This window comes from Cherax quadricarinatus, chromosome 53 (assembly GCF_038502225.1).
Source record: "Cherax quadricarinatus isolate ZL_2023a chromosome 53, ASM3850222v1, whole genome shotgun sequence".
NCBI lineage: Eukaryota > Metazoa > Arthropoda > Malacostraca > Decapoda > Parastacidae > Cherax > Cherax quadricarinatus.
The window spans coordinates 3,425,724-3,452,649 of NC_091344.1; the positions used below are offsets into that span (position 1 = coordinate 3,425,724).

General features: G+C 39.3%; 1 protein-coding gene across 1 annotated transcript; it reads right to left on the reverse strand.

Annotated features, from left to right (window-relative positions):
- Positions 1-1,480: 1,480 nt before the first annotated feature.
- On the reverse strand, positions 1,481-26,698 carry LOC138854221 (uncharacterized). Its single transcript, XM_070096227.1, has 4 exons — positions 26,465-26,698; positions 12,414-12,558; positions 9,936-10,076; positions 1,481-2,136 (listed from the first exon to the last, which is right to left on the reverse strand). The coding sequence occupies exons 1-4, from the start codon at positions 26,696-26,698 to the stop codon at positions 2,045-2,047; spliced, it is 612 nt and encodes a 203-aa protein (XP_069952328.1). The 3' UTR covers positions 1,481-2,044.
- Between the last annotated feature and the right edge of the window lie 228 nt (positions 26,699-26,926).

The following is a 26,926-nucleotide window of genomic DNA, read 5'->3' on the forward strand; positions in this document are numbered from 1 at the left end:
TCCAGTTTTGGAAACAGGTGACATTGTGGAATAAACTGTACGAGGGTTAAAAATAAAAAGCGTCATACTGCAGGTAGCCCTCAAACTGATCTACAGTACTGTACTTTCTATAGGATACATGACCATCACCCATCTGAATACACCTTCAGTCAAGCGAGTACATATTACAGATCTTTCCGTGATCGTTCCAACCATAGCCACAGAAGTCAGAGGACGTAATGGCCAGAGCAACCAAAACCCTCATGCGTCTGGTTCAGGGAAATCTGAGTGCTTGAATCAAATCATTTCGTGGTGACAGTAGGTGATACTGAGTATTCCATCATTTGACGCACTATGCGGTCTCGACAAAGAGTGGCTCGTTGATCACGTTCCTTCACACGTTTTCGTCAAAGAAATTTTATGGGGATGCGATCGAAAACACTTCCAATGATGACTCACCATCTTGTTTTCAGGACCACTCCAATGCAACAATAGGTTCATTAATCAAAGCATCCCTGCTCAATGAGCCAGTTCGTGTGTTCATGAACTCTCGTGTGCAAGAGTTAACATTATCAGCTCTAGCATGTTTAAGGGAAAGCAGTTACGTCGTTTCTTTCTTGTAGGACCATCTCATATAACCACCATTATTGGAGTGGCTGGTTCTAGCCTGCTTGTCCGAGGTCAGACTTCACTCACCTTCTCCATCCAAGGTAAAGAGTATTCTGCTTCCTTTCTTGTTGCAGACCGGATTAATTTCCATTCCAATAGAATGCCCAAATTGACAACATGATTGTACCAAGCTGCCAGCTACCAGCTTGGATCCAAGATCTGTAATACGGCTACTGTACATTTCCGAGAGGTGGACATGTATGTCATTGATTACCAATCACCTTTAAACTGGATGGAAGGAGCAAGATTATTAAGGGCATCGAGAAATGGTTGGAAGAGGCTAGAGTCATGAGGCCAAAGAGCAAACTTGTCATCTACGTAGCGGAGCCAGTGGGAAGGGAGCACAAGGTAAATATCATTCTCAAACTTACTGTGTCGCTATGGGGTCTCCTCTATCCCCTGTTCTTGCTAAGCTTTATACGGAATACTTCGAAACTGTTCTTCCTACTGTTGGTCTACTCCCTTCTCTCTGGCTTCGCAATGTATATGACATCTTTGCTTTATGGCCTCATCGCTCTAGTCTTCTCCAACCATTTCACGACGCTCTTAATGATCTTGCTCCTTCGAGCATGCCATCCGTTAATATCGTACAGCTGTCAATAGTGAAATACTTGTGTAGTATATATATATTGTGCTAGTCCATTTATAAGCAGGCGCTCTTGCCGAGCCTTGAATCACGTGACCCCCTCTTACAAAGGGGGCAGGCAGACATGCGTATTTAATACAACTCCTCTGATAACAGCACTACAGTTGAATTCTTCTACCCTCACTTCCCAATTTCGAACCCCCGTTACATGTTCCAATTTTAATTTGTAACTAATTTGTATCTATGATAATTGCTTTTGTTATTGAATGTGCCAAATTTTCTGGTCTTTGCATGGAGAATCAATTTACAACCCCCATGGGTGAAAAGTATTTTCTTGAGAGATTTTGTTTTTGAGATCATCTGTGTCTCGTATTCCAGGCGATTACTAAACAAAGAGGTACTGTCTCAAAACTTTCTTTGACTTTCTCTGTATTTCTTCCAAGTATTTTACTATGCACGTTCCCTTTTAACTCTACATTTCACTTCTAGAGGCATGGACCCAGGTCAAGGTCCTCATCACTTACCCGTGAGATGGCAGCAGTTACCAGTATTTATTAATATATGAATGTTATTTATTTTATTACCAATATATTCAGTCTAACTCCATTTTCATTATTCTATATCAACAGTTGGGTTTAATTTCTATCAATATTCCATTATTCCCTGTGTGTTTTGACAGTTTTGAATGAGGCGCTTGGCAATACTGAAAATTTTAGCCAGTACAGGAATACAGTAGGAGTGACGTGTCTCTTGTATCGCTGATAACTTGTAACCAGTACAGGTAGACATAAGGAGTGAGTTGACTTGGCATCACTGACAATCTGCGTACCAGTAAAGGAAGTCCTTGTCAGTAGGTGAAGTATTTACTGTGATGTGCGTTTCATACTTCAGCCAGCAGCTTTCTGAAAAAAAAAAAACTCATTCACGACTATCACATAATTCTTCAAAATATTAATTAAAGTTATTATAACTGTGCTCTGCTGTTTTCCTTATAGTAACAATTTATTCAGTGATAGTTCACAATCACTGAATAAGCTGAATTAAATGATACATGAATATAAATAAAAGTTGCAAAGATTTCATTAAATTAATTGATTTCTTTGTTAGCAAGATTTTCATTCACCATTAAACTTGATAGACCAAGATTGTGATGAGTAACAAGAAAAAAAATAAACTACAGTGTAGTTTCTTTTAGTGGCCAGAGAGAGAAGATACTTATACACAGTGAAGTTCTATGTATATGTCTTCCACACAACTTCCACACAAAGGAAGTGATCAGCTCAGTGCCAGTACAGAGACCGTGTGAGGTAGAAAAGACCAAAACCAAGAAATTCAAATTGATATTAAGAAGTACAGAAGAAAAATTACTGACGCTGTGAATGAGAAGCTGAACCAATTACTATTCGCAACAGGAATGTGTAGTTCGCTCTGTAAGTATAATGTAGGTTTGATGTTAACTGAGCAGTATCTAGGGTCGTGGAAGTTGTAAGGTTATGAGGATCACCGGAAAGAGCGGAAGAGTGAACACTTCATGAAATATAAGAAAAAAGCTTACACGGGAATTTAGTGAAAAGTATGAGTTTTTGGAACAAGAGGCTTGCATGTTCCGGAAAGCAAGAGACCGAGGCATTTAATAAAAGGAAGTGAAAAATGAAAGAGGGCAAATTTGTTCAGCATAGTCGTCTCGAAGAAAATGTAGCTGGGCCTTACGACGTTGCTAAGAGCATCTTAAAACCTCTTTTAAATTTTATCATAAGAGAGATCATATTTATGCACTGCAAAAAATATCTATCCATCTTTTAACCTTAACAGACAAGTATACACTTCACCAACGCTAATCTTATTCTCAATATTATTTCTGTCAGATTCCTCTATAGTCAGAAGAAAGATGATCCGATTTTTCCTAACCTCCTCTAACCCCATATTGGCTGTTTTAACATATATTCACCAAATCTGACTTCTGGCTTTCCTCTCATTTTACACTTACTATCGACTTGTAACTGGTCCAGGAAAAGCAGAAACTCCAAGTTTCATATACAATTTGTAGATTAATAGTGAGTTAGATCATGAGTTATCTCTTTCTAACAAATATGCTTTGTTCGGAAATTATATTTATTGAAAAGAATCTTATGATGATTTGTAATTTGCTGCTCTGGACTCGTGCAGATTCAGGGCTGAAATTCATAGGTTGTGGGTAGCGACTGATGTGTTCGATGTCAATATCCTATGTGCCAAACCGTGTATATAAGAAAAAAAGTTTGTCCAGATAGTGTGGTTCAATAATTTGCTGGCTTAAGGCAAATGTATTTCACCATGAAAATTTGATTGTATGTGGCTCTTCATCTGGAGTGCTTTCTGAGACAGTCTCTGCTTTCAAAGCTTGGTCTACAATTCTCCATTTCAGTTGTCTCATACTGAAACCACTAAACAGGATGATGTTTAGGACCTGGTTTGTGAGATTTTCAATGAAGTGTTAAATTTTCATTGGTCTTGACACCTAAGCGAATTTTCATTTGGCATTTTGTATACAACAACAACAACAACAAAAAATTCTGATTTATAATTTTTAGCACTTCCGCTATTTCGTATGTGGTGTTAAACGGTTCAGTGAAAACGAGAAAATTTTTAATGTTCAAACTGATTCCTTACTTGGGAGCTGTTCATTTGGTCACACCTTATAATAACGTTCCCGGTGTCCATGCTTCATTGTTATATTAGCTTTTAACAGAGTTTAGTACTTGCACGCATGGTGCAGGTACCGAACCTCAACTCAACCAAACATAATTAGATGAATTCAGTTATTTGAATGCATTGTGGAAAACCATTTGGTGGACATTCGTAAATCTCAATGGTTTCTGTCATGAGGTTAATAATATAGTCAAGTCAAATTAGCCTTTAAAACACGAAATAGCGGAAATAATTTATGAAAGATTATATGTTCCACACACATTCTTGAAAGCTTGAGAAATAAAGACCAAAAGAGTTCCACTTTATCCTACTGCTGCCTCCCACTTTTTTCTCCCCAGTCTTTCGCCACAGTGAGGGACATTTTATTTGTTTTCAGCGGTTAGTTGTAAAGCGGTGTGCATGATGATTAAAGTTCATGTCGTGAGAAAAACTGGAAATTAAATTCTCATGAAAATCGCTTCTATACATATCGTATATGCTACAATTTTATCGTAAGCCAGACCAGATGTGGAGGGCGAGTTGAAGCTGAGTATGAGATTCTTGGTACTCACCCTTAGTTTTCCATTTATATCTTACAAATAAGAAGTTTTTAAGTGAAAATACATAGAAATGTCACTGAAAATTTTGAGATGAAGAAACTTTCTTTTTTTTGAAGATGAGATTAAAAAGTAATTGTTACAGTTACAAAAGATCTTAATTGAGAGTGAAACGCCGAATGCTAAAGATGTTATCCGCGACTTGAGATGTGTGAGTGAATTTTGAAAAGACGGTAATTCTGAGTTTTTAAAGAAAAAAGTACATGCAGTCTGCAGAGATGAACATTTCCAAAGATTTAAGATAAAAGATTTAAAACGGGAAGAATGTAATTTTAGGCAAGAAAACCGATTTGATTTCAAGAAGTGTTAGTTTTGTGGTTAAAAATTTGATATTGCAGCAGAAAAGTTCATACTCTGATCATTTGAGACAAAATACTGGATGAAGCCAAGGAAAGAAATGAAAAGGTGAGAGAATGAGTGTAGAGCGTAATATGTTTTGTTGTTGTATCGCCTTATCATGGCATATTTTGTTCACAATTTGTATGCAACTAATCATTAACTTTAATACGAGAACGAACACAGAATTATAACATTACTTCTTCATTTGAAAGGGTGTGCTAGTTCATAGATGATACTCAGGAATACCAGTTCTCTTTATGTGGCTTGGTGTAATCTTACAGAATTTTACCATATGGCTCGTAAATAACTGAGAAAAAGCTGAACAACAAAATTACTCAACTCACATGGAGATGGGAAGAAAAGATATTAGAACAACTGCTTATAACACTACAGATGTCCCAGATTATATAAACTTTATGAAAGATGTCGCGGATATTGCTCTTAAGATACTGTGTGTTTCATTGGGTACAGTTCTAAAGGACCATAAGTCCGAAAAATAAAAAAAATAAGAAACTGTGGGCAGTCATTCTTTCTTTCAATTCGCTTTTGATAATGCAGAAGTACAAACTCTCCGAGGAAAGATAAAGGATGGTTTAAACTTTAAATTCTCTAAAACTGCAAATTGAATACAAAGATGAAGTTCGTAGATATGTTACAATACCCTCAATACAGGCACTTTTGTGGATATGTAGAAAGTTTTCTCCAAACCCCATCTTTTCCCGTCATGTCAAGGGATAATGGAAGTCAAAATAGGAACCGAATGTCCAAGCATTATCTTTCATAAATCTGCAATTAACAGAATATAACAAAACATTAATTTAACGGCAATAAAATTTGCTGCTAAAAAAAGAAAAAAATCTAACCATGTTTTGTCACATTTGAACAACCATTGTACATGAAAACGGAGGATATAAGATCTTAATTCCCGAACAGTCAAGAAGGTGAACTTTCAAGTGCTACGAGATTGGAAGGATTTCATCGTTTAATGTGATATCAGGGATCAATTTGTTATATCATGGGAAGCAGTGGAACTTCAGAACTATGGCCTACAGTATTTGCTTCCTTGTCTGTAGCTCATTTGCTTTCAAATCATGCCTAGGAATGAGCAATCCGAGCACATTTAAAAGGCAAGAAGCGTCTACTTATGCAAATGAATTTTTTTTAACAATAAAGGTATTGATTCAAGTTGCCACGGATGATTCTGATGCACTAATTATTCAGAGTGCAAACAAAATTTAACTAACACGAATCAGTTGTCGTAGTTGGACAGGATGTGGTTCTTCTTAACCAGTTTATTGTTCTTACTCCAGAACATAGTGTATTTAGTTTTGGAGACCAACAGTGTCACACAATGTTTAATAACATCAAAAAGTTAATTCTATTTGCTCATGAATTCAGTGGCTATAATATCGCAACCTCTTTTCAGTGTACTTGGAAAAGTCAAGATGGTTATTCTCCTCAACAAAGATATTGTTTTGTAATAAACTGTCATGAAATAGTTACAACAGCTGAAGAACGGTTTTTCTTCGGTCAAAATTAAGCAAAAAATCTACAAGTTCTCAGTCACTATAGACCTGTATCTTTTTAACAGATTATTCAGCCGCTGAAACCATGCTGTGTTCCTGTCAGGTTTTTCCTCTCACTTCTTTAACAGCTCGACAACTTCTTAATCGTGTTTATCACTAAGTTGAATCGTGGCGAGGGAAACGATAGCCTGAGTTGAGAAGATGGCAAAAATTAAAATTCTCTGTCACCTGTTAATAAAACGGAGGCAACAGCTCCGTCAGACATCTTGAAAGTTATCTCATGCGGCTGAAAATAAAACTGTGGTTATGTAAATGCTAGTTTGACTGTTCTTTAATTTACAAAAATGCTACATTCAAATTTACCTAATTCCTGAATGGATAAGGCCCATTGTATTAAATAAAACATGCTAATACCGGTACCTCACGGGTGGAGTGGAACTCAGCTAACATATATATATATATATATATATATATATATATATATATATATATATATATATATATATATATATATATATATGAATGAATCAAAAAATAGTACATCTTAAAAACGAGAATCTCACTTTCCTCAACAGAAAATTTGACTATAATTTAATCTCTATGCACTTTTACTAAAAACTTACCATTTTGTAAAGTTTGAATAGAAAACTGACCGCGAGCAGCAAAAATCTCAAACTGGCTCTCCACATCCGATCAGACTTATGAAAAAAGAAAGAAAGAAAAAAACTGCAGCATGTACCCTCCCTCCATTCTGGGGGAAGAGTACATACTGCAGGTTTTTATCACCCCTCCCTCCATTCTGGGGGAAGAGTACATACTGCAGGTTTTTATCACCCCTCCCTCCATTCTGGGGGAAGAGTACATACTGCAGGTTTTTATCACCCCTCCCTCCATTCTGGGGGAAGAGTACATACTGCAGGTTTTTATCACCCCTCCCTCCATTCTGGGGGAAGAGTACATACTGCAGGTTTTTATCACCCCTCCCTCCATTCTGGGGGAAGAGTACATACTGCAGGTTTTTATCACCCCTCCCTCCATTCTGGGGGAAGAGTACATACTGCAGGTTTTTATCACCCCTCCCTCCATTCTGGGGGAAGAGTACATACTGCAGGTTTTTATCACCCCTCCCTCCATTCTGGGGGAAGAGTACATACTGCAGGTTTTTATCACCCCTCCCTCCATTCTGGGGGAAGAGTACATACTGCAGGTTTTTATCACCCCTCCCTCCATTCTGGGGGAAGAGTACATACTGCAGGTTTTTATCACCCCTCCCTCCATTCTGGGGGAAGAGTACATACTGCAGGTTTTTATCACCCCTCCCTCCATTCTGGGGGAAGAGTAGATACTGCAGGTTTTTATCACCCCTCCCTCCATTCTGGGGGAAGAGTACATACTGCAGGTTTTTATCACCCCTCCCTCCATTCTGGGGGAAGAGTACATACTGCAGGTTTTTATCACCCCTCCCTCCATTCTGGGGGAAGAGTACATACTGCAGGTTTTTATCACCCCTCCCTCCATTCTGGGGGAAGAGTACATACTGCAGGTTTTTATCACCCCTCCCTCCATTCTGGGGGAAGAGTACATACTGCAGGTTTTTATCACCCCTCCCTCCATTCTGGGGGAAGAGTACATACTGCAGGTTTTTATCACCCCTCCCTCCATTCTGGGGGAAGAGTACATACTGCAGGTTTTTATCACCCCTCCCTCCACTCTGCGGGGAGGGTACATACTGCAGGTTTTTATCACCCCTCCCTCCACTCTGCGGGGAGGGTACATACTGCAGGTTTTTATCACCCCTCCCTCCACTCTGCGGGGAGGGTACATACTGCAGGTTTTTATCACCCGTCCCTCCACTAAGCGGGGAGGGTACATACTGCAGGTTTTTATCACCCGTCCCTCCACTCTGCGGGGAGGGTACATACTGCAGGTTTTTATCACCCCTCCCTCCATTCTGGGGGAAGAGTACATACTGCAGGTTTTTATCACCCCTCCCTCCACTCTGCGGGGAGGGTACATACTGCAGGTTTTTATCACCCGTCCCTCCACTAAGCGGGGAGGGTACATACTGCAGGTTTTTATCACCCGTCCCTCCACTCTGCGGGGAGGGTACATACTGCAGGTTTTTATCACCCCTCCCTCCACTCTGCGGGGAGGGTACATACTGCAGGTTTTTATCACCCCTCCCTCCACTAAGCGGGGAGGGTACATACTGCAGGCTTTTATCACCCCTCCCTCCACTAAGCGGGGAGGGTACATACTGCAGGTTTTTATCACGCGTCCCTCCACTCTGCGGGGAGGGTACATACTGCAGGTTTTTATCACCCCTCCCTCCACTCTGCGGGGAGGGTACATACTGCAGGTTTTTATCACCCCTCCCTCCACTCTGCGGGGAGGGTACATACTGCAGGTTTTTATCACCCGTCCCTCCACTCTGCGGGGAGGGTACATACTGCAGGTTTTTATCACCCCTCCCTCCACTCTGCGGGGAGGGTACATACTGCAGGTTTTTATCACCCCTCCCTCCACTCTGCGGGGAGGGTACATACTGCAGGTTTTTATCACCCGTCCCTCCACTCTGCGGGGAGGGTACATACTGCAGGTTTTTATCACCCCTACCTCCACTCTGCGGGGAGGGTACATACTGCAGGTTTTTATCACCCCTCCCTCCACTCTGTGGGGAGGGTACATACTGCAGGTTTTTATCACCCCTCCCTCCACTCTGCGGGGAGGGTACATACTGCAGGTTTTTATCACCCCTCCCTCCACTCTGCGGGGAGGGTACATACTGCAGGTTTTTATCACCCCTCCCTCCACTCTGCGGGGAGGGTACATACTGCAGGTTTTTATCACCCGTCCCTCCACTCTGCGGGGAGGGTACATACTGCAGGTTTTTATCACCCCTCCCTCCACTCTGCGGGGAGGGTACATACTGCAGGTTTTTATCACCCCTCCCTCCACTATGCGGGGAGGGTACATACTGCAGGTTTTTATCACCCGTCCCTCCACTCTGCGGGGAGGGTACATACTGCAGGTTTTTATCACCCCTCCCTCCACTCTGCGGGGAGGGTACATACTGCAGGTTTTTATCATCCCTCCCTCCACTATGCGGGGAGGGTACATACTGCAGGCTTTTATCACCCCTCCCTCCACTATGCGGGGAGGGTACATACTGCAGGTTTTTATCACCCGTCCCTCCACTATGCGGGGAGGGTACATACTGCAGGTTTTTATCACCCCTCCGTCCATTCTGGGGGAAGGGTACATACTGTAGGTTATCACCCCTCCCTCCACTCTGGGGGGAGGGTACATATTGCAGGTTTTTATCACCCCTCCCTCCACTCTGGAGGAAGTTTTTTTTATCACCCTTCTCCCACTCTGGGGAAACGGGTGATAAAAAATTGGTTGTTACAGTCGAGCGGTAGCGAACCATTTTTATTTCTACTGCCGCCAGGAGTGCATGTGGAAAATTTCATCTTGTATAAATTATTTCCTCTATTAACCCTAAGTGCTGCAGAAGTTGTGCAGAGACATTAGTGTGCAAAAACAACTCACCAAGGCTAGTGCAGACCATGCCGATGCAGGAGTACTGCGGACACATCATGAAGGAAGTGGTGAAATTTAGTTGGCCGCCGGGATAGCCAGGAATGTCATAACCTAGGAACTCTTTACTGTACATCAACACCATGCGACAGTCTGTGAGAAGGTATAAGGTGAGATTCAGAGGAAACCTGAAGAAGGTGGGAGAAGAAAGAGTAAATGTAATTCGAGAAATGCTAGACAGAGGTCAATCATGGTAATGGAAAATCATGCAAAAATTCCCTTTTTGGTGTACAGAATCATTGCGGATTCTATATATTATGTTAATATATTATGTTAACATATTTGTTTCATCAAATAGATTTATTTTAGTTCGGACTGATGGCTGGTAGGACGCCTTTTTGCATTACATTAACTAAATTATAATTTATATATGCAGAACAACCACTGTGAAAGAATAGTGAACTTCCAAGCACAATAGTGAATTCTCACATTATCAAGGAACTGTAAAAATAAAAGATCACAAGAAAGGCATATAAGGACGAGATTGAACCTCGCGGCCATCTTAAAACACCTGATCTTTTCATGATGATGTAGGTAGGTAATCAAGGACCTGTCAAACACAGCTTACATTCTACCCAAGCTTTAAGATTTTATATTTGTCCAATATATCTAAAATTCTTCCCAAATTTTATTAATTATAAATGAGTCCGATTTGTATTATCCTAAAGCAATATTCATATTAATTTCAAAACTATTTTTTTGTGAAACTTGATTATATTATGTTTCTCTCGACCTTGGACCTACTCGATATAACTTTCTCGGGCGTTTGAAAATCAATTGGATGGTTAAAATCTCTCACATGAATGAACAGACCATTAGAATCTTGTCCAGCTCTAATTCTAAATTTATGTTGTTGTAATCTTAGTTCAAGACTTTTCCCGGTTTGACCATAAACTTTATCACATTTTTTTACAAAGAATCTTGTAGATATACCCGTCAAAAGTTTTTTTTTACTGTATCAAGATTTTAAAATACAACTTTGATATTAAAATTCTTAAGTAGAGAAGATATCAAGAAAGTTTTCATGGTAAATGAGAATCAACATATTTTTAGTTGAATAAGTTTTTTTTTGTCATTTTTTGAATTGTAAAAAGCATTTCTAGCAATTTTAAAAGATTTATCAGTTAAGTGTTTTGGGTATTTTAGATTATAAATCTTAAAAATTTCTTCATCTATGAACTCTGGGCTACAAATTTGCAAAGTTATCAAAAACATTGATGAGAATACAGAAAATTTAACTCTGTCATGATGTGAAGAATAATAGTATACATAAGAACAGTTATTTGTTGGTTTTCTGTATATCTGAATTTAAAATCATAGTTCCTATTAATAATTAAAACTTCTAGAAAAGGCAATGAGTTATTTTGTTCAAACTCAACAGCAAAATTTATGGAATGAGATAGAATGTTTACTTTAATAAGGAAATAGTTTACATCTATATTATTAGGCATTAGACATTAAATATCATCAACATATCTGTAACACTTAGCTCTATTGGGGAGGATTTTAAGCAATTTTGTTTCAAAATATGTACAATTACTAAGGACAGGTGACTGAGGCTTTCCCATTGCCATACCAAACTCTGAGTGTAAAACTCCCCATTAAACACAAACTTTGAATCAACAATACAACGATTAATAAGCTCATTGATAGTAGGCACTGGCAATGGTAAATCGTAATCAAAAGTTCTTCAGATAGGAAACTTAATAAACCATCAACTGGAACTTTTGTGAATAAAGAGATAGACTCATCGAGAAATTCTGTTTATGCTCTGGTATGATAATAATTTAGGATAACTTCTGAGTCTGTAAAGCTGGAAACATATTACATTTTAAATCTTTATATGAAGATATGATTAAAATGACGTGTCTGTGGTAGGAAGAACGATCATGATAACTATAAGTGGTCATGTAAGTCAGATGTAAGGGTAATTGTAATCTTTGAAAATTTATAAAAGCATAATAGCTGATGGCAATTGTGGGTGTTGCTAAAAGTTTCAGCATTTGTTGAATTAAGTGTTTTCGAGGCAAGACGCTATATTAACTATGGGTACTGACGGTTAGGTGCTGTATTGAATATGAGTGTTAATATTTAGGGCAGATGCAGTAATAGCTATATGTGTTGATAGCTAGGCCAAGTGTGGTTATGGTTGAGGCTATTAATTGTTGAGGTGTAGCAGTATTAACTGTGGGTGTTGATTGGTCAGGGCAGGTATGGTAGTAGCTACTGATATTGGTTAGCAGAACAAATGTGGTAATAATTATGGAACATTTTGAACTGAGTGGACAGAAGTGATCTCAGTTTTCTAATGTTAATATATGTTAGTCGCTTGGCAAATGTGACTTCGCGATGAAAACGCAAATGTAGTCAATATTTTCTTAATATTTACTCCTGTCTGCATTTTAGTTGAGCATGAGTGCTCATACTTACCTGTCTTGCCCTGTGCGTACTGTTGAAGGATCCATGAGTGGTTGGAACATGTGAAGAGGCTCTCTGTGGGGTCGTACCTGAGGAATGCAGGATGGTCGTAGGGAAGGAAGACACTTCCAGAGGGACAGAGGCCGGGTTCCGGTACCTATATGAATAGAAGTCATTGTTTTATCTCGCACAACGAAATGGGAAAAAAAATAAGAAGACATGTTAATTAAACAAAGACATACTAAATATAAACGGAAATAAATAAATGAAAAGAATACGTAATGTCCAATAGGGTCGAAATAATTAGAAGACGTTATTCCCATTGACTTGTTACGTTTCATGGTTCCCAGCTGCTTTTCTCTTTCTTCTCTCTTTATATTATATTCCCTTTATTTTAGTAATTTATGTGTTCTCTTAAGTTATCTGGAACCATATTCAACGTCTGCGTAATTTGGATGAATGTGGGTGAAGAACTAGGTAATTCAGGTAGTAATAGAAGTAATTTTATATCTGTAAGTTAGATCAACAACAGAAGGAAAAAAAAGAAAACTTTGATAAAGAGAGAGAGAGAGAGAGAGGGGGGGGGGAGCAACTTGATTGTAACGTCTGAGATGCAGAACGTGTTGTTAGAGCTACAGAGCTTCATGTTTGGGCTACAGAGCGTGATGCTAGAGCTGCAGAGCGTGATGCTAGACCTACTGAGCATTATTTAGAGGTACAGAGGTACGCTGAGGTCAGTGGTCACCTGCGGTCATACCTGTCCTGAGCTCTCTGGGAGTTATCGTGGGGTGTTACCAAGCACCATGGCTTGATGTTGTGTTTTAGAATCTCAGGTTCAAGTGTTGAAGGAGGTACTACTTCTTCAGGAGGAAAATAGGAGGCTGAAGCTTCGCCTAGATTAAGTAAGTTTATTCAGGTATACACAAATACAGTTACATAGAATTATCATACATAGCAGCATATGTGTAGAGAACCTAGGATAACCCAAAAAAGTCAGACAGAGTGACTTATTTCCATTGGGGTCCTTTGGGGTCCTTGGGGAGTTTGGGAGTGAGTGTGAGAAGGATTTAGATGGTAAGGAGGAAATGATCAGTAGCACTGATAGTGGCAGCCGCTTTAAGTGGCAAGTGGTTCACAGTTCAGGAAGAAGGAAGATAAGGAGGGTTAACAGAGAAGATGCGAAGGTAGGAAATTGATTCTCTGTTCTCCAGGACTAGTGTACTTCAGTGGTTAGTGAGGTTGAAGGTACCACTGATTCCCCTGCTAATCAAGGTAAGAATATTTTAATAGTAGGCGATTCTCAGGTAAGATATATTGACCGTGCTTTTTGTAACAGAGACAGAAAGGTCAGAAAGAGGGTGTGCCTTCCTGGAGCTGGTGTTGGTGACATAGTCAGCAGGTTGGATAATATTATGTCAGGTTATGGGAACAAGCCCATTATCTGTCTTAGTGCTGGGGGTAATGACATTGGGAAGGGCAGAAGACAGGAGCTGCTGAATAAGTACAGGTCAGCCATAGAAGTTAGATCTAAGGGAGGGATCCCAGTCATATGTAGCATCTTGCCTAGAAAGGGAGTGGGCAATGAATGGATGTCTAGGGCAATTGTTGCAGTACCTGCTGGCTAGACAGGTACTGGAAGGAACTTGCAATCCCATTCATTGATAACTGGGACCTATTCTTTGGCAAACGTGATATGTATGCAAGGGATGGGGTTCATCTCTCTGAGGATGGAGTGGTTGCATTAGCCAATTCGATTGAGAGAGTAATTGATGACTTGTCTAGGAATTTAAACTGATAGATTATAGAGGTATGGGTGTTTGTGGGAAACAATCAGGCTGCAGTATTTGGGTTAAAAACAGCAGTTATTACCGGAATACCTCAGGGATATGTTTAAAAGATAATATTCAAAATAAAGTTGCTAGTAATGGCAAATCAATTGATCAACAAACAAAGAGAGAAAGTAGAGGGCAACGAGTGACTAGCTCCCTTAAGGTTTACTATACAAATAGTAGGAGTCTAAGAAATAAGATAGATGAGCTAAGATTACTTGCAAGTGTAGGAAAAAAAAGATATTATTGGTATAACAGAGACCTGGTTCAACATGAAGGATAGAGAAATGCCTTCTGAATGCAACATACAGGGTTATAAACTATTCCACACTGATAGGGTCAACAGGAAGGGTGGTGGAGTGGCGATGTATGTCAGAGAAAATTTAAATTGTTGTCTTAGACATGATATAAGATTAGAAACGTCGAACACAGAATCTGTTTGGCTACAGTTTCTCGAGGGTCGTGACAAATTAATTTTAGGTGTGGTTTATAGGCCCCCAAACCTTGATAGGGAGTGCAGTAAGCTGTTATGGAACGAAATTCATAAGGCATCTAGATATGAAAATGTTGTGATAATGAGAGATTTTAACTTTAGACAAATTGATTGGAACAATATGACAGGAAATCTTGAGTCTAGTGACTTTCTTGATACGGTTCAGGATTGCTTTTTAGAACAGGTTGTGACACAACCAACTATAGGAAACAATCTGCTTGACTTGGTTCTTGCCAACGAAGAGTCCCTAATTAATAATCTTGAGGTTAATGATGAGCTTAGGGAAAGTGATCACAAATCACTTAGTTTCAATATATCATGGAATTACCCAGATAACTGCACTCAAAACTCTGTCCCAGATTTTCGCTTGGCTGACTTCATGGGACTCAAAAATTACCTGGGTTGGCTAAATTGGGATGTCCTGACTATGGGTCAGGTAGGTGATCTTGGTTGCCAATATGACGTTTTTCAGAGCATAATTTTAGCTGCCCAGACAACTTTTGCTCCGAGTAGGGAAATTAGATCTAACAAAAATGATCCCAAATGGATGAACAATAGATTAAAACATCTCATTGGTCAAAAGAGAGGCATATATAGGCGTATCAAAAGAGGGGATGGGCAGTTAAGAAATCAATATATTCAATTAAAGAGAGAAATAAAGAAAGGAATAAGAAAAGCAAAAAGGGATTATGAGGCTAAGGTCGCAAGGGATTCAAAGACTAAGCCAAAAGGGTTCTTTCAGGTATACAGAAGTAAGATTGGGGACAAGACAGGCCCACTTAAGAGTAACTCTGGTCAGATCACTGACAGTGATAAGGATATGTGTGAAATTCTCAATACCTACTTCCTCTTAGTTTTCACCTAGGAAAATACTAGCAATATTCCTGAAATAATAGATTATGTAGAACAGGACGATAATAAACTATGCACGATTGCGGTAACTAGTGACATGGTCCACAGACAGATAGAGAAACTAAAACCTAACAAATCCTCAGGCCCTGGTGAACTGTTTGCGAGGGTGTTAAAGGAGTGTAAAAAGGAACTTAGCATACCTTTGGCTAATCTCTTTAACATATCACTACAAACTGGCATAGTGCCTAAGTGGAAAATGGCAATTGTAATACCTATTTACAAGGCAGGTGACAGGTCCTTGGCTTCGAACTATAGACCAATAAGCCTTACCTCTAGAGTGGGAAAATTTATGGAATCAATAATTGCCGAAGCAATTCGTAGCCATCTTGATAGGCACAGATTGATTAATGAATCTCAGCACGGTTTTACAAAGGGGCTTTCCTGTCTTACGAATTTACTAACTTTTTTCACTAAGGTGTTTGAGCAGGTAGATCATGGTAATGAATATGATATTGTGTATATGGACTTCAGTAAGGCTTTCGATAGAGTTCCACATCAGAGGCTATTGAGGAAACTTAAGGCACACGGAATAGGAGGAGAAATTTTTTCCTGGGTAGAGGCATGGCTGACAAATAGGCAGCAGAGAGTTTGCATAAATGGGGAGAAATCAGAATGGGGGCACATCACAAGCGGTGTTCCACAGGGGTCAGTGTTGGGCCCCTTGTTATTCACAATTTACATAAACGATATAGATGAGGGAATAAATAGCGACATAAGCAAATTTGCTGATGGTACCAAAATAGGCCGTCCAATTCGTTCTAATGGGGACACTAGAGCACTCCAGGATGATTTGAATAGACTGGTGTAATGGTCGGAGAAGTGGCAGATGCAGTTTAATATAGACAAACGCAAGGTTCTAAATGTTGGACAGGAAAATAGCCATGCCACATGTAAACTAAATAAAGTAGATCTTAATACTACTGATTGCAAAAAGGATTTAGGTGTTCTGGTTAGCAGTAATCTAAAACCAAGACAACAGTGCATTAGTGTTCGCAATAAAGCTAACAGAATTCTTGGCTTCATGTCTAGAAGTATACATAATAGAAGTCCTCAGGTTGTTCTTCAACTCTATATATCCTTGGTTAGGCCTCATTTAGACTATGCTGCTCAGTTCTGGTCACCGTATTACAGAATGGATATAAATGCTCTGGAAAACGTACAGAGGAGAATGACAAAGATGATCCCATGTATCAGAAATTTCCCCTATGAGGATAGACTGAGGGCCCTGAATCTTCACTCTCTCGAAAGGCGTAGAATTAGGGGGGATATGATCGAGGTGTATAAATGGAAAACAGGAATAAATAAAGGGGATGTAAATAGTGTGCTGAAAATTTCCCGCCAGGACAGGACTCGCAGCTATGGTTTCAAGTTGGAAAAATTCAGATTCAGGAAGGTTATAGGAAAGCACTGGTTTGGTAATAGAGTTGTGGATGAGTGGAACAAACTCCCGAGTACAGTTTTTGAGTCTAAAACGTTGTGTAGTTTTAAAAATTGGTTAGATAAATACATGAGTGGGTGTGGGTAGGTGTGAGTTGGACCTGACTAGCTTTTGCTGCTGGGTCTGGTGCCGTGCTCCTTCCTTGAGTGGAGGTGACCAGACTGGGTGGGTCACTGGGCTTATCCTGGGGGAGGGCGACATGGATCTGCTCCGCATGGGTCAGTAGGCCTGCTGCAGTGTTCCTTCTTTCTTATGTTCTTATGATGTTAGAGCTTCAAAGCTGGAACACATAGCAAGACTTTACTGAACTGAAGAAGCAGGAACAAGAGCTGGAGCAGCGACAATTCTAATGTCTTGTAGCACAAGACATTAGAATTGTTTTGTAGCACAAGACATAAGAATTGTCTTGTAGCAAAAGGCATTAGAATTGTCTTGGTTAATAAGGAAGTTGATGATGATATTCTTGAGAGTCAACCTGTGGGTGGGGGCCTTAAGGTACCTATAATATCCCATTATACTGAGGAGGATGACAGAAGAGAATGCAGCTACAGTTTGTGAATGGAATCCTGTTGCCTAGAATGAAAGTTTAACTTTATTGATCTTAAGTACTGCTCTTAATTTGTATTCTGCTTTACGTAGTAATGTTATTTCAGATTATTTCCGGTTAAAGAAGGAGCAATACTTGAAGCTTTTAAGAACACTACTTACAGGTATAGGGTTTCGGTATGTAAGAATTTCTACCTAATCTTTATTATATCAGATTATTGGATTCAGAGTGCAGACTTTGATTTACTCTGTGACTTCATTATGAGTGAGAAATTTCTGTTATCATTCCCTAAGTTTTTTTTATCGAAAGAAAAAAGTTACTCCCTGCGGTTGATATGACGAAAGGCGCAAATTTGTACTATACAACAGAACCTCCTTAAACTTCCTAAACATCTGGAAGAATTCTGTTTTCATAATAAAATGTTTTACTTGTGGTGAGAGAGGTCACAAAAAAAAAGATTGCCCTAGAGGGAAAACTGAAACTGTTGGCAGATATTTTGCTAATATTGAAATACTACGCCTTTTAGTAAAGAACAATAAATAGCATGCAGGTATCTGTAACTCTTAAGAATACAGGTTGTTTATGTGTAGTTGTTTCAGATAAGTTATTTCCTAACCTAGATACCTCTAAATTTAAGTCTGCAAATTTAACTGATTACCTTGACAGATAGGATAGTTTCACTGTTGTCCGTTGCTATCTCAACGATGAATGGGCTAATGCAGTCTTGATCCTATAGCTCCATGCTCGGTCAAAGCAGGATAGATTAAGGGGTCTGATTTTCTTATTGTACTTTATAAATCTCTTTCGAGAATTTCCTAATTCTGAGTGGTGACGTGTACTTAGTCAGTGGTGACGTGTACTTAGTCAGTGGTGACGTGTACTTAGTCAGTGGTGACGTGTACTTAGCTCTGTGAAGACCTGTTTGTGTGCTCTCTGTGAATCTGAACCAGGATGCCCTCTCTTGAGCAGCTTTACCAGCAGCTGAGAGAAGAACTCAGAGTTGCTAAACTGGACATACGGCGATTAACGGAGGAGAACAAGAGGATTCGTAGTAGTCCACCTGTTGTGAGTCCCCAGGTTAGGAGGGGAGCTTGGTCAGTGGTCGGGCAGCATGGAACCAAGCTGAAGATTAAGAAAGCGGTTGGAGAGGCAGAAACAACGAGAAACCAGAAGACTGCCGTGGAAACTTCCAACTCATTCTCGGTGCTACCTGACGAATGTGAGTGTTCTACTGGGAATGCCACAACGAGCACCAAGGAAGCATTGGCAGACGTGAGTGAGACATCCCTAGAAACCCCAACGAAGACCATCGAGAACGTCATGACGAATTCTACAAGTGGTGTAATGCTACCTGGCGAATGTGAGTCGACTACTCGGAGCATCACTACGGACGACGCAAAGGAAGGTAAAAACATTGTTGTTGTTGGGGATAGCCAGATTAGGTACATGGATAGGGCATTCTGTTTGAAGGATAGGAGTAGGAGGCAGAGAGTATGTTTTCCTGGGGCTGGGATGAAGGATATTGTTAGCCGTCTGGATGACATCATGAGAGGTAATGGGAGCAATCCTATTATCTGTCTCAGTGCTGGAGGCAACGATGTTGGCAGACGTAGGAGTGAGGACCTGATTAGCAGGTATAGGTCAGCAATAGAGATAATTAGGAAGAAGGGTGGGAAACCTGTCATATGTGGCATTTTGCCAAGGAGAGGAGTTGGAAATGAATGGTTGTCCAGAGCAATTGGTGTCAATTGCTGGCTGGACAAATACTGTAAGGAAAATGCGGTAACATTCATTGACAACTGGGACCTCTTCTATGGCAGAAATGACATGTATGCCAGGGATGGGGTTCACTTGTCTAGGAGTGGGGTGGGAGCACTGGCCAACGCAGTGGAGGGAGCTGTTAGGTCTTTAAACTAGGAATAGTTAGTGGTATGGGTTTTGGCGGGAAAACTGTGAAGTCGCAGGGTAGTAACATGAGTACTAGGAGAACTAGTAATAGGCAAAATGAGGAGGATATTGGAAAGCCAGTGGCACTAATTGACAATGACAGTAATAGGTTTAGTGGAATAACAGAAAGGAGCAGAAAGGGTAAAGAGATAGGAGGGCCATTAAATATTTATTACACAAATAGTCGCAGTGCTAGGAATAAGATGGACGAGTTGAGACTAGTTGCTAGTGCAGGTAACATAGATGTATTTGCCATTACTGAGACGTGGTTTAATTCAAAAAGTCGGGACATGCCTGCAGAATGTCACATTCAGGGTTTTAAATTGTTCCAAGTAGATAGAAGTATCGGGAAGGGGGGTGGGGTGGCATTGTATGTCCGAGATCGCTTGAACTGTTGCATAAAAACGGGTATTAAGTCTGAAGTAACACATACAGAGTCTGTTTGGATAGAATTTTCAGAGGGACATGAAAAATTAATTTTAGGTGTGATATACCGTCCCCCAAATTTAGATAGGGACCAGGGGAGACTACTATGGGAGGAAATTGTTAGGGCCACAAGGCACGATAATGTAGTAATTCTAGGAGACTTTAACTTTAGTCATATTGATTGGAATTTCTTGACTGGGAATTTAGAATCATACGATTTCTTAGAAGTAGTTCAGGATTGTTTTTTGAAGCAGTTTGTGACAGAACCTACAAGGGGTAATAACCTGCTTGACTTAGTTCTGGCAAACAATGAATCCCTTGTTAATAATTTAGAAGTTTCAGAGGAACTGGGTGCTAGCGACCACAAATCAATTACATGTAGAATTGAATGGAAGTATGATAGTAGGGATAACTCAGTAACAGTCCCTGATTTTCGCTTAGCAGATTAGGATGGGCTTAGAGAACACTTATCATCTGTTGACTGGGGTAACGAAGAGAGCTATCAATATGACAGTTTTCTGAACACAATACATGCTGCTCAAAGAACGTTTATCCCTTATAAGGAAATTAGATCAAATAGAAATGACCCAAAATGGATGAATAATAGGCTGAAATATCTACTAGGGCATAAGAAAGGAATTTATAGGCGTATCAAAAGAGGCGAGGGTCATCTTATGAATCAGTATATTGACATTAAGAGGGACATTAAAAAGGGGATAAGAAAAGCTAAAAGGGACTATGAAATTAAAGTTGCTAGGGATTCTAAAACTAACCCAAAAAGTTTTTTCCAGGTCTATAGAACAAAAGTCAGAGATAAGATAGGTCCCCTTAAAAATAACTATGGGCATCTTACTGACAAAGAGAATGAAATGTGCTCGATTTTAAATAATTATTTTCTCTCGGTTTTTACACAGGAAGACACTAATAATATTCCGGTAATTAATTTTTATAGTGGATCAGAAGAAGATAAATTATGTAACATGACAGTCACTAGTGAAATGGTTGTGAAGCAGATAGACAGACTGAAGCAAAATAAGTCACCGGGTCCTGATGAGGTTTTTTCAAGGGTTCTAAAGGAATGCAAAATGGAAGTCTGTGAACCATTAACTAATATTTTTAATTTATCTCTTCAAACAGGTGCAGTGTCTGATATGTGGAAGATGGCTAATGTAATTCCTATTTTTAAAACAGGGGACAAGTCGTTACCGTCAAATTACCGCCCAATAAGCCTGACCTCAATTGCAGGCAAATTACTAGAGTCAATTATAGCTGAGATTATAAGAAGCCATCTCGATAAGCATAGCTTGATTAATGATACTCAGCATGGATTCACAAGAGGCCGGTCTTGTCTAACTAATTTATTAACTTTCTTCAGTAAAGCTTTTGAGGCTGTTGACCACGATAAAGAATTTGATATTATTTACTTAGATTTTAGTAAGGCATTTGATAGAGTTCCGCACCAAAGACTGTTGAAGAAAGTAGCAGCTCATGGCATTGGGGGAAGGGTGCTCTCGTGGATCGAATCATGGCTCACAGACAGGAAGCAAAGAGTGTCCATAAATGGGGTTAAATCCGAGTGGGGATCAGTAACAAGTGGCGTTCAACAGGGATCAGTCTTGGGCCCGTTGTTGTTTATAATATATATCAATGATCTTGATGAAGGAATTACTAGTGATATGAGCAAATTCGCCGATGACACGAAGATAGGTAGGATAATTGATTCAAACGTAGATGTTAGGGAACTTCAGGAGGATTTAGACAAACTCTACTCTTGGTCAGAAAAGTGGCAGATGCAGTTCAATGTAGATAAATGCAAGGTTCTGAAGCTCGGGAGTGTCCATAACCCTAGCACTTATAAATTAAATAATGTAGAACTTAACCATACAGATTGCGAAAAGGACTTGGGGGTTATGGTAAGCAGCAACCTTAAACCAAGACAGCAATGCCTAAGCGTACGTAATAAGGCAAATAGATTACTGGGATTTATATCAAGAAGTGTAAGCAACAGAAGTCCAGAGGTCATACTGCAGCTTTATACATCATTAGTAAGGCCTCACCTAGATTATGCAGCTCAATTCTGGTCGTCATATTACAGAATGGACATAAATTCGTTAGAAAACATTCAGCGTAGGATGACTAAATTAATACATAGCATTAGAAATCTTCCTTATGAAGAAAGATTGAAGACTCTTAAGTTACATTCACTTGTTAGACGAAGAATGAGGGGAGACCTGATCGAAGTGTATAAGTGGAAGATAGGTATTAATAAAGGGGATATTAACAAGGTCTTGAGGATATCTCTCCAAGAGAGAACCCGCAGTAATGGATTTAAATTAGATAAGTTTAGATTTAGAAAGGACATAGGAAAGTATTGGTTTGGAAATAGGGTAGTAGATGAGTGGAACAGTCTACCTAGTTGGGTTATTGAGGCTAGGACTTTGGGTAGTTTCAAATTTAGGTTGGATAAATACATGAGTGGGATGGGTTGAATTTGAGTGGGACTTGCACATCAGAGCTTATTTCTTGGGTAGCATTGAAAATTGGGTAGGTCAAATGTTTGTTAGTGGGATGAATTGTAAAGGACCTGCCTAGTATGGGCCAACAGGCCTGCTGCAGTGTTCCTCCTTTCTTATGTTCTTCTTATGTTCTTATGTTATGAACCTATAGAAAAGAAAGTTCTTCTTGGCTGAGGTAATTTCATCGAAGATAGATGGTAACACCAATGATGAATCTATATTAACTCCTATGGTATTGTACTCTAACCTACTTTCACAATTACATGTTCATAAAATGAATGGTGAAGGTAGGTTAGAAGGTAGGTGATCACAGGTGCCTGATATAAAGCTATTTAACATCTCGCGTGACGATTTTGTCGTGAAGTAGGTGAAACTGGTGAAGTGAAGCAGAGGAAACATTGCTCCTGTAAGTTCATTGTTAAGAATGATATTGAATACAAAGGGATATCAATTTCTTCTAAACATACTTGCGTTAATATATATACTTCAGTTATATCAAGAGATTGTAGGACGACGGATCTTGAAATATCTCATGATTTTCCTCTCTCAACATTTTTCTAATAGAAAGACCCTATTAAAAGTAATAGACTTTTACTTGTGGCCTGAGATGACTTCAGATATATTCGAGGCTATTGGAAGCCAGGTAATGCATGCCAGTTAGCGCCATATAAAAGTGGGACAAGAGGAGATACCATGATCAAGATATTTTTCCAATTCCCTTGGAATGGGTGACTGTAGATATAGCGGGTTCTCTGTCTTCTTGATAATATTGTGGCCACAGATGACCAAGAAGAGTATGCCACTAGCTTTCCTGAAGCTGAACCTTTGAAATCCATAACCTCCACCGATGTTGTAGAAGCCTTCCTGTCTATATTTTCTAGTGTTGGAATCCTTCACTTCTCGATAAAAGTTCGTCTTAACATGGACACACTGAGAGGATCTTACTGAATCACATGACCTTAGCATCTCTACATAGACTATTTAGAGAGCAAATATTATGCATGAGATCTGATTGTTAGCTTACATCAGGAGTTTCCTGTGAAGGGAGCTAAATTACTCATTAGTAATGATATGAATTTCGAGAAGATCTATGGCGAACTTTTAGTCATTTCAAACAGGCTTGGGGAACAGTTATGAAATTTACCCTTTTATCTCCTGGTTTGTTTCTGTCGCTCCATTAAAAGAGATATGAATAAAATGTCTCAGTCTGCGGTAACTCCATCACTCATTCATGATTTTGATCACTTAGGTTTGGGGTTACTATTTAGTGACTAGGTCAGACCAAGCTCACTTGAGACTTCTACACAGAGGGAGATTGTAACACTGTACAACAACCAGGATTTGATAACCAAGCAAGCTGGAGATGTCACGGTGTTGATACTAGAGTGGTAGCTCTGGGTAAATCAGATTCTACCAGTCAGAATAACTTTTATATGCCCCTGATGGTATTCCAATGAACAAAAGTACCAATCACCAGGGTAAACTCGGCTTTACTAACATTGTGTCATAGAACTGTACTCCCACAAATTCTCAGATAGCAGGTATGACAGTGTGCTCATGACAGTCCCATGAGTGATTATCTTGATGTAAGTATATTTATAATAAAATCGCTAAACACTTAGTCTGGCCTGAAATGAAATGTGTGGAGGAGCACATAAAGTGTTGACACTTGTTAAAGAGCTAGAGTCAACCAAGGTGTACCTAGTATGAGTGTTCTGAGAGCTCTGCTGACAGAGGACACACCAAGACAAATTTAAGGACGATATTCTCAATACCTGCAAAATATGGAATGAAGAATGAGTCAAACAAGTAAGCTTGCGAGTGAGAGTGAAAGGAGCCATCAGCCATCTTCTTTTGGCCGATGGACTGGACAACAAAGATTGCATGCCGGGATTAAGAGAAACAAGACATATACATTCAAGGTGGCACACCAGTCGACGAGGCATTGGCAAGGCTGAACAATGAAACTGTCAAAGACAGGTTTCGTCTGTGGAAATCTGTTGAGTTCCATAAAGTATATCATTAGGAAGGTGAAGCAACTCTTGGCCAGAAACAACGCATGACAAATTTATCAAAGCACTATGGCTGAGACTTGCTGATTTTATCAGGAAATGGGATAGTTAGCCTTGATATCTTCAGAGGTAAAGTGTCATCACAGCTGAAATTGTTTTTTGTTGATGATGGAGTCATTGAATGCTCAGTTGCAAAGGTAACGAAGTTTATTGCAAGAGAATCAGAAGAAATTAAACCTAAGGAGTCAGTGTACAGAACTAAGATTTATTTGGAAGTGCAGCCCCTAGTGTCAGTTCAACTTTGCTTCAACAACTCAGTACGATATCGTCAAACTTCAAAACATAATTATCTCATCAGTCAACTACAGACAAACAACGCTGCAGATAGGTATTCCTTTGAAGGTAAGAGACAAATCAACTATTGAGAAATTTTACAGCTTTACAGTTCATCATCGTATGATTTTCTGAGGCTCAGAGCATCTGCAGCACAAGGAGTACTTCCAAGGTCAATAACTGATGAGACTTTTTCAGTGGGGATAGACTAGTACACGCTGTGGTAGACAACTTCGATGCCAATGTGTCTTGCCAGAATTGTCTCCAGTCAGCTTATGAGTTGACCATCCTCCTCACTAAGTGAACTTCACTCAGAATAGTGCAAATTCTGACCAAGATAAAAATCATTAGGCGTCTCAAGAAAGTGGAACGAAACGATTAAGTATTTCCATATATTCTTCATCAACGTTGTTCGAGACCATAAAACCTGCTGATATTTTCAAGAATAACTCTTTTTCCTCTCTAGTAGGATTTTTTTTTCTCTCTAAATTTGAATGCAACACCATACAGGCTCGTAAGCTGGGGCATACAGTCCGTCCAAGAATCAAAATGGTGAATCTACTCCTCTGCCAGACTCTTTTGCTACGTGGTTTGTGGTTGTCCTGGGGCGTAGACTGAATAATTCTCAGACGAGATCTGCGATAGCTTATGATTCTCCGGATGTTACTAACTGCAATGAATGAACAACAGTGCTCCACTACGCTTTCATTCTATACACATTAAAGCTATTTTTTGACTGATGACTCGCTATTCATAAAATATTAATTGTCAAATAATAATCTGAGTTACATAACAACTGGCTGTTTCATTTAAATTTTATTTTTACAACTTATTTGGCATATTATATCAAGTGCTGATATATTGCTCATTTACTAGGCTCTAGTAAATGAGCAATCATATATATATTTGTTTTGAATTTGGAAACATGTCACTGCAGAGATCATCGTCATAATGTTATCAGACTTTTGTTTTACTACCAAATATTTGTTTATAACAATGCATTTGTTATCATGCTCCTGGAAATTTTGTACTATCAAAATTACTAAGGATTTTTCTAAAATAGTCACATAGTGACATGTAACAAAGGGATTTCATCAAATATTACTAGTACCAGTTCATTATGAATATTGTATCTTGAAGTTGCTATTATGGGTTTGTATTTGTAATTCTTTGAAATGTTTCTAATTTATGGAAAGTTTTCAATACATGAATAATTCATATCTTTAAAAGAAAAAAAGTTCTGATTTATGGTATCTGTTCCGAATTCCTCAAATTAAAAAAAATTATCCCCCAGTGATGACAAGGTGTCATCACTGGGTTTTGTGATCAGGAGACCCTAGTCTTCTACAACCACAATAAAACAATATACGTACTCCATGTCTCGCTTTGGTTGGCGACTGCCACATTTTAAGAAATTTTCCATATGCTCTTTAGCACCAAGTGTCTCTTTCAACTACATATTTATTTACACTCAGCTGGGTGACATACTCATCATATAACATTATGCACATAATAAATTCCACATTCTCCTACGAATATATAGCTTAATATAAACCCTCATAAAATTAACTACTGTTCTACATAGTTGTAATTCAACATGGTGAACACACCTTGGAGGGAATGTAAGGTGCGTAGTGGCTCCAGTTCTGCGTCGGAATCATCGGTGGAAGCTGGTCTACGAAACGTATGTAATTCATCTGCTCACACACGCTGTCCTCACCTGGTAAAGATTTTGGACTGTTTATCTCCCTATCTACAGAGATCATCATTGCATGTGACTTTCTTTCACTGTTCTCTCTGAACTCCTTGACTACCACTCCATCCTTCAAACTCATACTGCCCATACTAACCTCCGTCCCATTTTATTCATGGTCTCTTTCAGCTGGTCGAGCAGATACAAAGAGGGAAATATAAGTACAAAATCCATTACGAATAGCTTCTAGAAAACTGCAGACGTCAAGAAATAGGATCGAGAAGCAGCGCTGAGATACAGGGTGGTACCTTTGATGTGCATTTAGAGGGTGGTAAAACTTCTGGAGTTTTTTTTTTTTTTGTAATTTTCACGAGTTTAG

Coding starts and splice junctions, on each gene's coding strand:
- LOC138854221 (XM_070096227.1), bottom strand. CDS start 26,698: ATGGGCAGTATGAGTTTGAAGGATGGAGTGGTAGTCAAGGAGTTCAGA. Junction 12,559..26,464: donor CACCTTACATTCCCTCCAAG/GTGTGTTCACCA, acceptor CTATTCATATAG/GTACCGGAACCCGGCCTCTG. Junction 10,077..12,413: donor GTACGCACAGGGCAAGACAG/GTAAGTATGAGC, acceptor ACCTTCTCACAG/ACTGTCGCATGGTGTTGATG.